Here is an 11,818-nt window from a genome sequence, read left to right as displayed (position 1 = left end):
TTTTTTTTTTTTTTTTTTTTTTTTTGCCTTTTTAGTAGAGATGGGATTTCACCATATTGGCCAGGCTGGTCTTGAACTCCCGACCTTCACAATCCACCCGTCTTGGCCTCCCCAAGTGCTGGGATTATAGGCGTGAGCTACCACACCCAATCTAAAGTATTTTTAAATCATTTCCCTGTTTTTTTTTGTTTGTTTGTTTTTGTTGTTGTTATTGTTTTGAGACGGAGTCTCCCATTGTCTCCCTGGCTGGCGGGATCTCAGCTCACTGCAACCTCCACCTCCGGGGTTCAAGCAATTCTCCTACCTCAGCCTCCTGAATAGCTGGGATTATAGGCATGCACCACCAAGCTCAGCTAAGTTTTGTATTTTTAGTAGGGATAGGGTTTCACTGTTGACCAGGCTGGTCTCCAAATCCTGACCTGTGATCTATCCATCCCAGCCTCCCCACGTGCTGTGATTACAGGCCTGAACTCCCGCGCCCAGCCTCCTCATTTTAAAAGTGTGTTCTGCAAATAATTTAAAGTTCTCTGGTGACTGGAGACTGTAATTCTCATTTTAGTGAATGAACGTCAGTTATTGTATCATGCAGTGATGTTTTGGGGACTGTTGAAGTATTTGGCACCATTTACTGCTACACAATTTAACCCATGTTGCAGTGCTATTTGAGCTGGGTTTATTTCTGGTTTCTGACTTTCTTACTTTCAGTCTGCAAGTTTGTACCTGCTGCTGCGTATATACCTGATTCAAACAACCCTCACTCCATCTTGTTAGTTTGTTACCTATAATAACTTAACGGCTGGAGAAACAGAACACCAAGAATATCAGAATTGTATCTAAAATAACATTTGAGGAAGGTGGCTATTCTCTTGTAGAACAGTGTGTGTGAGGATAAAATTCCGTGTCTGGCACAGCTGTTAGTAAGGCTGTGGACTGCTTTGGCACTGAAGGGCTTTCTGTTATGTCTAGAAAATACATCACTTAGCATCTCTAAAATTTCTAATTTAACATATGGGGTCACATCTGTTAAAGGATTATTACTCTGGAAGGGGAGTGATGTATAATTTATAAAAATAACCCTATGGGGAGACAGCCTACTACTTGTAATAAACTGGAATGCTTGCTGTCTCCATTGAATGCTCCCAGCAGAATCTCACGTTATTTCAGTAGAGGGAGCAGATGAAAACTGTTGCCCTTTATATACTATTTACTGGGTTGTATTAGCGTCTCTCAGCTGAAAAATATTTGTTAACTGTTTGGTTTAAGCTTTGAATATTGACCTCCTGCTGGTATATAGTGGATATTTAATTCTGAAAAGAACAAAAATCCATTATTCTTAGTGGTAGAGGCAAGGAGGGGGTGCCATCCTTGGTAAGAATGTCTTTTAAGAGTTGCCCAAATTTACTTCTTCTCGTAATACCTATAGAGTAAATAGTGTTAGAGAAAAGTGCCTCAGAAGGGGCGATTTTTGGATCCAACACATTAGCTTTTCTTTCTCATATGGTGATAATACAAATAAAGGCTCTGCCAGAAGCACCTCGTTGGCTGTCTGCTGATTGGGTTTCTCAACAGCAAATAACATGTCTCTCTCTCAATATGAGAGCAGATTTATTTCAGACCCCAGTGTGAGACATCGCAGTGGGGAATACCTTGCACAATTCCCACTTTTAAATGAAAGAGAAAATAACTGAAGGCTCCTACCCATGTCCGCCGCCTGTAGGAACACTCATAGATTCAGATTTGCTTTTCCTGTGATCCGCAGACAACATTTCACCAAAAATCCTAACATGGGATTCTTGAATTCTTGAATGTTTCCTTCTTTTTACCCTTTGCCTTAATTTATAGATTCACCTCACTGTCAGACAAATGTAGAGTGATGTTTCTTTTACTGAAATCCATCAGTGATTTTAAAAAGAAAAGCAGAATTAACTTCTAATTCTAATAAAAGAAGATTAAAATAAAGCAGGGGGCCTGTCTTGAGTTAACTGTTAATTACCATGAATAATATTGCAGTAGGGTTGCTTTATATGATGACTTTGAAGCTTCACACTGCATCTCAGTCAGATATACAGCACCTTTTTCTTTAATATCTTATTTTGTTGTTACTTTTCCTTCCCTTAAGTTGTTTTGCTTTTCAGATTTTTTTTTTTTTTTTTATCAAATTTCATCTTTGGATAACCAGAGCCAAAAGCAGTATTTAATATTTTATGTGATGCTGCTTAAAAACACATACTAGAGTTTGGGAGTTTAGTATGACCTCAAATTTCTAATCCTTTGTTGACTCAGAATCCAGACTGGATACAGGTCTTGTGTGATAAAGTTACTAGTTGCCCAAAATCTCTGCCAGGGAAATGTCTGATCATAGAGAAAATTTGATCTTTTAAAAAAATTAACTGCTTAAGCTTATTAATAAGGGTCAGGCACCTTTTTCATTTAATTAAGAGCAGAATTTTAAGTTAACTAAAAATAAGATATTGTAGATGAATGTCATAATTAACATTTATATGTTTTATGCTCCATGACTTTCCTTTACACTAGTATGAAGCGGGTCATATAGTCTCCCCATTTCGTGGATAGAAAAACAAAGGCTCAACTAAATCAAGCAAGCTACCTCAGAATAGCAGATCTGAGGCTCACAGAGTGACCTCTAGGCTTGTACTCTGTGGTCGTACCGGGCTAGGATGTGTCTATGCAATGTCTAAATGCTATGTCTTTGAGACACAAAATGAAGGAAAATTACTATGATTGTTTAACTGCCTTCATTCTTACAGCCAGGTAATACAAAGTTCAACTACTTCTTTTACACAAATACTGCTTATACTAATACTTAATTCCACTGTATTGTCACTCTTAAAACTCTTAGGGGCACCCTAGTTTCTTGACTTCTGGGCCAGATGCCAAAGATATAGCAAAATGGTTAAGAGTACAGACATTGGAGTCTACTGGAGACAATCTCAAGCTTCAGTCTTGGCTCCTACTGTTTACAGTTTGTGCAGCTTGGGTGAGTCACACATGTCTAGAAGGCTTACGTGCTCAATAAATGTCAACTATTATTATCAGCAAGGAATTGGATTAGACATGAAGCAGTGACTCAGAACATAACAGCAAGCTGCTTTGGGAAGTTTTTGTTATTCTAAAATTAGCAGGACCTTGCAATCCAAGAATTTACTGTTAGTTGTACCTTGTATTTTGCCATGTGTCCCCATTTGCTCAATATACTGAAAAACCTAAAAAGGGTAAGATGTAGAATGTGTTCCCTACAGATCTTCAGTGGGGATTATGGGGCAAATATCTTGCTTCTTTTATTTTTTATCTTCTTTGTCAGCCCCCTCCATTATTGTCCCCTGAAACTTTTTGAATTAGAACTCTTTATAAAGCAAGCAACTCTCAGGTCATTTTCTGTCTTGGTTGTTTATAATTTTCTGATTCCTTTTTTAAAGACAGCTGGTATGCCCAATTACAAATTGGCATTGTCATATCCCCTTCTAGAATGTCTTGATTCATTCATGCCTGTATGCATTCATGCCTTTAGAAGCATTTTTTGAAGATTGCCTATAGGACAGGCCATGTGCCAAATGCTGGAAGTAAATTATAAGTAAGGCAGTCCTTTCCTTATAGAAATTAACAATCCAGCAAGGGATGAAGGTGGGAGTGAGGGGGAAGAGTTTGAGCAAGCACTGTGTATATACCACTAGCATGAACAAAGCCTGAAGAGTTTACTATTTCTAGAAATAATAATGAACATCGTAGTAATAGTAATAGAATGTTATATGAGCATAGGAGAAAATGATATTCTTTTCCTCATAAAGACACCTTAGGCTTGTTAGAGGAGGTGTCATTTAAGCTAGGTCTCAAAAGTTAAAATATAGAATAGTCTTTGGTAGAAATAAAGGAAAGGGTTTTCCAGGAAGAGAAAACACCATGAGAAAAATCACAGAAGTGTCAATGTTCATGCCATATTTGAGAGTCTATATAAAGGAAATTAATAGAAGAGGAAAATGGAGATTAGGGGCCAGTTTGTGAAAGGCAAAAGCTGGTTCAAGGAAACACAACTGCAAGAGCTCAAGGTATACATTATTTCCCTTGAATAAGTGTAGCATTTCACATGGGCTGGTGGAAGAAATTCACACACACACACACACACACACGAGTTAAGCCCTTATTTAATCAGCCATACAAAAATGGTAGCTCAGGGCAGAGACAAATGCTGTGTCCCTTTATATGGCTTCCCTGGTCATCTAGAGTCTGCTCAGTGTAGATGGGAGCCACAGTTTTCCACTCTCTGTCTTGTGTGTTTTCAAAAGCCCAGTTCTTGCTATGCCACTGCCCTTTCGTACTCAGTGTGTATACCCTCACTCGAAAAAACTTATATTCCCAGAACACGAACTCTGGACTCCACTGGCTCTTGAAGGAGGCTCAGCAGCAATAAAGTTCCTTCCTCAGACGTGGAGAGGAAATAAGTCAGTGTCTGGGATCCCTGAGCAATGTCTACGCCTTCAGCTTTCCGAAATTCTAGAAAACCTAGATTCTTATAAGAAAATTTATGTTATGGTCCCAAACTGTAGCATCCAAGCAGGAGAGGAATTTTTGCCTTTCACATACTACTGCTACTAATAATAAAGTTTCAAGTTGCTGATTATAATTGAGTTAATAAATACTCTTTCCTCTGCCCAGAATGCTACCTCTCCCTGGGCATACAGAAGTTTTTCGTTTCCCCAATAAGGCTCCCCTCCCAAATAGGTTAATACCATTCCTCATTCACCCCTATAATTGCCCATATTCCTCTAAATATTAATTATTCATTTATGTCTTCCCCAAAAGACTGTAACCACTTGAAAAAGATCCTGTTGAATTCTTAGAACTTCACACAATTTTTGGAAAACGAGCATTTTAACAAGTTCTTGAGTGAATAAACAAGCCAGTGAACAAGATGGGCCCTAATCCCCAGTCCTAGCTCTCCCTCCAGTGTGGACAGAGTGACATGCTGCGGAATGGCCAGGATTTTGATGTAGTTCAAGAGTAAGGTGCTTGGAAGGCTGGGTGGCTGGTAAAGAAGAGAGCAGTCTGGTGTAGAAAAGAAAGCTGGGCTGATAAATACAAAAAATATTCCATTGTCATTGAGGGCCTAGTGAGGTCTAGATTCACGTGTTGGGTTTTTTTCTTTTTTTGCGCAGATAAAGTGTGTCTTAAACGTGGATGAGTTTGAATTACCTCCCATCAGGTTTTTGGAGATTTTCAAACTAAATTTAATTTCATTTTTGAAAAGGTTGCTGTTTTTATTCCTGTGTTTCTCATAGTACTACACCTACACAGTAAGAGTCTTCACTGAGAATCATGGAGCTTATGTTGGTGTTATAACTTTTTTTCTTAAAAGTCAGGTTCATTAAGGATTAATTTACATATGGTAACATTTACCTTTTATAGTGTGCATTCTATGAGTTTTAGCTTATGCATGTACTTCTAGATACAGTTTATCCACTACAACTAACATATAGAAATTTGCAACCCCCCAAATTATTTTGTGCCCAAACCCCCAAATTATTTTGTGCCCAACCCCCCAAATTATTTTGTGCCCAACCCCCCAAATTATTTTTTGCCCTTGTAGTCATCCCCTTTTCCTACCCCATCCTCTGAAGCCACTTACCTGTTTTCTGTTGCCACAGTTTTCAGTTTTCCAGAATGCTATCTAAATGGAATTAGTCAGTAGCCTTTTGGACTAGGCCACTTTTATTTAACATCATGCATTTAAAATTCATCCATATTGTTGCATGTGCTGGTGTTATTGCTGAGTAGTATTTCATTGTATGGGTATATCATAGATTGTTTTCATTCACCAGTTGATGGACATTGGGTTTTCTCTACTTTGGGGCTGTTGTGAATATTTGCGGTGAATATTTCCTTACAAGTCTTTGTGTACGTCTTCATGATTTATGTTTTCATTTTTCTTGGGTCTGTAATTAAGAGCAGGATTACTAGGAGGGCATCCTAGTGAATTTAATTTCTATTTTGTATGTCTGGGGATCTATGGGTATACTGTAAGCAATGCAGTGACATGAATAAATTATGTTTCAGAAAGAACCTGAGAAGGTAGAACGTGGGAAAAGACTGGAGTCAGGGAGACTAGTTAGGAAATTGTTGCTTTTCAATATACCTTGTGGCAGAATTTGCTGTTTTCTTCACTGTCTTCAATAGAATGGGTATAGAACATAGAGTAATATGAAGGTTCTGTGTCTGTTTTTATTGATGATCAAATTCTCCCCATTGACTGTAGTATAAAAGCATCTTCCATGAACTAAGTAGAAATGAAAAGGAGTAAACAGTAATTTTTGCAATCTATGAATGCATCACTAGTGTTTTCCTCCTGCCTTCAGCTAGCCTTTTATTTTTCTTCTTTTCCATTTTGTTTGCTCTTAATATTTCAACCACAGCATGGTAAGGGAAGTAATAATTTGAAATGTAATTGCTCCTTTTTCTTTTCTTCTTTGTGCGTTTGAAAAAGGACCAAACACTTGTAATGGCAGTGATTTTAAAAAAAAAAAAAAAAAAAAAAAAAAAAAAAAAAAAAAAAAAAACTTATAGCACAGATAGCTTCCTCCTAAACCATTTTGAAAGGTCCAAATTCAACAAAATGAATGGTCCTTTCTTGTACCTTATAGGTGTACTTTAAAAAACTATGAACATGATTTAAATACTGAAAATTAGAAGCACAGGCCTTTCGAGTTCAAAGAGACCTTAAGAGAAGCAGCCCGTGTCACCCATTTGTAGGTGAGAAAGCTGAGGCACAGAGTACTTGAGAGAGTTCAACAGGGTCCCGTCACCAACCTGAATGAGGACTCGTTGTTTCTACAGCTTAGCACATGTGCCTCCCCAGAACGAGAAGAAAGGATAAATCTGTGATTTTTAGCAATTGGGAAAATTGCCTTGGGCTTTTTGTGTACTTAAAAATAAAAATAGGATAAAATTTGAATTTCAAAGAGAGGTCCAATACGGTAGTTAGAAGCTATTACATAGGAAGATATATGAAAAGATAGAACATGGTGACATGCTGTGAGATTTTTAATATGTTGTCTATTTTAGTGCTGTTACTGAAATATTGTGACACTAAGATACAGCATTGCTCATTAACAAGCATATAATTTTGCTGTTGACTGTTTTGGATGTCCTAAACTGCCAGTTTTTAGTTTCTTATAAATAAATATCATTTTAACTTGAATTTTATAACGCAGGAGACATGTTGGGGAAAACCAGTGATACCCACAGTAAAACTGTCTACTCAGGTGCACGCCAGGCTCTCCTGGAGGTCTCACTGTCACTCTGTTGAAGGACAGTTCTACAAAAGCAAAATGAACAATTGGGAGACATAAGGCTGTGCTGAGATGGCAAGGCATAAGCTCCTACCACCATCAATCTGTGTCACAGTGAAATGTCTATTCATTTTCCATATCAGCATAGATGGTAACATATAATGGCATGCAGTTTAAAGCTCATTATTCACTTTTTTTTTTTTTAGTCTCTGCCTTGGGCACATACAGTTTTCAGCAATATGAGGATTAGAGTTTCTGGGAGGAGAGAAGAGGAAGGTGGAATAAACATAACATGATCATAGCAATTTTTTATATGTATAAGTAATTAAATAAGAGGTGATCAAAGTGTCAGCTTTATTACTTGATGATAGTTGAATTGAAGGATGGGGTTTGGATAATCAGGAGTAACAGATTTCTTAATATTGAGCCCTAGAATTGGACATACCCACCCGCGCCAGACAGCATGGGATAGCCTTAGTTCTATGTGAGATCCTCTCTTGCAGCTCTGCTTAGCATGAATGCTCTCAGCTCAGCTCAGAGTGTATTCTCTTGAGAGGTAGGGAACGGGTGAGACTGAATGAACTTCAAGTTCCTTCCACCAACTAAGCAAGCAGATTAAGTCACATCATCAACCCTGTGGGGAGAAGTAGGAGGCTAAGGGTTTTGGAGAATCTTCCCTCTTCTTGGGAAACAAGAAATAAGAACCCCCTTCTTTCCCATATGGATGAGAGAGGGGAGGAGTCAAGGTAACTAACCCTTTTGGAACCTCAGTGGTCTTATCCGTGTAGTTAAATTCCCTATATTCAGGAAGTTGAGAGAATAAAAGGCATCTATGCATAGTGCATGGCCTGGTGACTGGTGCAGAGTGAGCGCTGAAAAGATGGTAATGATTCCATTTCATCTTCCTTAGGACAATTCCACATGTTCTTCTTTGCCCTTACTTTGGTTGCATTTTCTAACCAAGTTTCTGATTTGGACAACTGGGTGTCATTCTCTGAAATAAAGTCAATATGAGAAAGAATGGATGTGTGATGAATAGCAAGTTCTTTTTTTTTTTATTTACTGAGTTTGAAGCATGTGTCAGTAGGTGCTTGGATTTATAATTTTTGTGATGCAGGAGAAAATGAACCAGTTGATCTGTAGCTCAGCTGGAAAATTAAGTAGTTAAGGCTGCTAAAGGTACTGAAGACTGACTCTGAAGAATATAACATCCCAAGGAGCAGCAGAGGGAAGGAATTACCGAGGAGATACAGAGAAAGTCAAGAGCCTAGAGAATGAGGAGGAAAACCAGGAGAATGGGCAACATAAAAGTCAAGGAAAGGGATCATTTAGGAAGGAGGAGGGAGTCAACTATGCCAAATGTTGTAGAGGGGCTGGGTAAAATAGGAAGAAACAGAACAAATAGATTTGCAGAGAGCCGTAGCCGTTATTATAATAGCTCTCGGGTACTGAGCACTTACTATATGCCAGGCACTGTGTTAAATGCTTCACACACTATATTGATTTAATCCTTAAAAACACCCTTAATTTTATAGAGAGGGTAAGTGAGACCCAGAAGAGTTTATGCCAGCTTGGCTTAGGTCACAGAGCTTGGAGGTGACAGAGCTGGGACTCAGACCCCTGCCATCTGATGCGTAACCACACAGCCCTCCCTCCTCTGGAAGACTGCTTCTGCCCATGTGGTGGTTAAGGAAGCCAAAGTGCTAATGGGAAAGAGGTGCCCCCCTCTCCAGGGGAGGGGAGGGAGCATGGCAAGTAGAGGAGGGTAGGCTGAGGTTTGTCTTGGTTTGTTTGTTGTAAGATGGCAGAGACTTTGGCATTATTTAATGCATTATGAAACTCCCATCCGGGAGCACACAGGAGATCCAGAGAGTGAGGAGACATTCAGAAGGCACAGCGCAGGTATGTGTGTTGGCGGGGAGGGGACCTTAGAAAGAAGAGCCCCTCTTGTTTTGTGACAAGATAGGGAAGAAGCTATTATGTCTGTAGGTTTATTGTCAGAAAATTGAGGAAGTTCTCTTCTGATTGTTCTAATTTCTTTCTATCCCTCCCTGTTTGCCCGCTTCCCTGCCTCCAGTCCTCTTCTCTGGAACATTCTGCTTGTCCTTCAAGCTTCCACTCTTGTCACTTGGGCCTTCTGGGAAGTGTTCTGCATGGATCCACTCTGCAGGCACTGCCAGCTGTGGACCAGCAGGACTCGCCCTCTCACTCGCTGGGTGTGCGTTGCTTTTGGGAGGGGGACACCTGTTTGCTGGGGATCAGGATTGTGCACAGACTCATAAACTGTTTCCTAAGTAAGCATGAGTGCATTCAGTCTGCATTTAAGATATAGTACCACCCTGTAGGAGTTAGGACTACGACAAGTGTATGAAGGATTGTAACAAAACCCCTAGCCAGGGAGGACCACAAAAGAGAGCTATGCAGGGTGCAGTGGACTTAAGGACACACACAGTGGAGTGAGAGACTGAGTACTGTGTGGGTGATTTCAGGAGAAACTTTATAAAGGGTATGGTTTTGAGCTCATTGTTGAAGGATAGGCACATTTTTGACAGAAGAAGATAAAGAACAGGCCTTTTATTTAAATGAGGTAGCATAAGAAATGGCACAGTGGCTCATGCCTATAACCCCAGCACCTTGGGAGGCCAAGGCAGGAGGATCATGTGAAGCCAGGAGTTCAAGACAAGCCTGGGTGACATAGTGAGACTCTTGTTTCTACCAAAAAAAAAAAAAAAATGTTGAAGAAAGAAATGGCACAAAGCTTATTTGGGGAAAATGGGGCAGTCCAGTTTGGCTGAAGTATGGAACATAGCTGGTGTGGTCAGTCCATGATGCACTGGAAGGGCCTTGAATGCTAAACTAATAATTCTGTTTTACTTGACTTCCTTGAGAGGAGCCTTCCATTGCTATCTTTATCTGTATCAGAAAAAGTTGTGGACATATTCAAAAACTTTTAAACAATCTTTTGGTCATAGCCAAGAAGTTGATTATGACAGTTTAGAAGTCATACCCACCGTTTTCATTCCAGAAACTAAGCCAGTATCCTGGAGATTTTCAGTGTAGAGTTTTCACCCACTCTCCCAAGAACACATTCTAGCAGATAGGTAAGGGCCGTGTTGTCTTCCTCAGCAGTCACTGGCTTCATCACACCATCTAGGGGAGGAAGTGGAAGGCAAGCCTGCAGTGTGCCTTCTCCTACAGGTCTGTGGTGGAGACCAACATCAGGTTTCCTCCTACTTGTAAATCCTTATGATAAATAACTATTTCTAGACAAAAACCAAATTAAAAACAAAAATCTCTTTTTTCTTTCAGTTAAGAAAAAGAAGCCTCAACTTTTAAATAAATTCGATAAGACTATTAAAGCTGAACTTGATGCTGCAGAAAAACTCCGTAAAAGGGTAGGTTGATATTTTTGTGCAATGGCTTTGTTGTTAAATAAGCTCAGGCATTACTCTTGATTTGTTAAAAAAATAATTAGTGTAAAAGAAACAACCGTTGAATAGAGTGGATTTTCCCCCAGGCACGTGAACATTCCACATGAAAGGAATCAGATGGAAAAGAATTGCCACCACATGACCAAAGAGAAACACAATTTTCCTTCAGGCCAGCCGATGTGGGTGTCAGCCTACCTCTATCACCTTCTAGTTATGTAGCATTAGGCAAATCACTTGACCATTCTGAGCTTTAGTTTTCTTAGTTAAGGATATGAGAATGATAAATACTCTACCTCCTAATTGAGTTTTTTAAAGATCAAATGAGATTTTTATAGTTTTTTGGACAGAGACTCTGCCCAGACTGGAGTACAGTAGTGCTAGCTCAGCTTAATACAAGCTCTGCTTCCCAAGTTCAAGCAATCCTTCTCCTGAGTAGCTGGGATCACAGGTGCTCACCACCATACCTGGCTAATTTTTGTATTTTTAATAGAGACAGGGTTTCATCATGTTGGCCAAGCTGGACTTGAACTCCTGACCTCAATTGATCCACCCATCACAGCCTCCCAAAGTGCTGGGATTACAGGCTTGAGCCATAAACGAAATAATAATAACACTGTCAAGTATCACAGAAGTGGAAGCTTTTAATTTTATAGCTCCTTGATCCAAAAAGGAAAACTAGGTCAGTCAGTTACTTAGGATAGTGATTGGTAGATGAAATGACATTCTTCGTACTTAGGGTTAACCTCCTGTACCTTCAGTTTTCAAGGAAACTTATTTATGTTTTAATTTATCAATATATTTGAAGTATTACTTACATTTCTTTATAAATATTACAATTTTGGAAACAATAAATTAAAACTGGATTTAGGTTATTTGCTCCCTTACCTTGGTCATATCATCTAATTATCAGGTGCAAAAATATTTGTTATAATGTATTTAATCATATCTTCAATTAATCATCTCCTTATTTTTGGTAGAAATTTGTTTCTCTACTCTGCATGTAGACTCTCTGTGTAGACTCTCTAATGTTCATTAGTTTTCCTGTAATAGACTTTTTAATCAGTAGACATTGGTTGAAAAAAAAAA

The 11,818-nt window shown here is 39.0% G+C and overlaps 1 protein-coding gene across 4 annotated transcripts in view; it reads left to right on the top strand.

Annotated features, from left to right (window-relative positions):
• Window positions 1–11,818, top strand: part of ASPH (aspartate beta-hydroxylase) — a 228,001-nt gene that overhangs the window by 137,311 nt on the left and 78,872 nt on the right. For all 4 annotated transcript variants that reach the window (XM_032296180.1, XM_032296179.1, XM_032296178.1 and 1 more), the window contains one exon: window positions 10,611–10,696. In XM_032296180.1, coding sequence (XP_032152071.1) covers window positions 10,611–10,696 — 86 coding nt within the window. The remainder of the gene's footprint in view (window positions 1–10,610; window positions 10,697–11,818) is intronic.

This window comes from Sapajus apella, unplaced genomic scaffold (assembly GCF_009761245.1).
Source record: "Sapajus apella isolate SASKATOON/1434 unplaced genomic scaffold, GSC_monkey_1.0 scaffold35, whole genome shotgun sequence".
In the NCBI taxonomy this organism is placed as follows: Eukaryota; Metazoa; Chordata; class Mammalia; order Primates; family Cebidae; genus Sapajus; species Sapajus apella.
The sequence above is the reverse complement of the archived record's forward strand: the minus strand, read 5'-3'. Positions and strand labels throughout refer to the sequence as shown.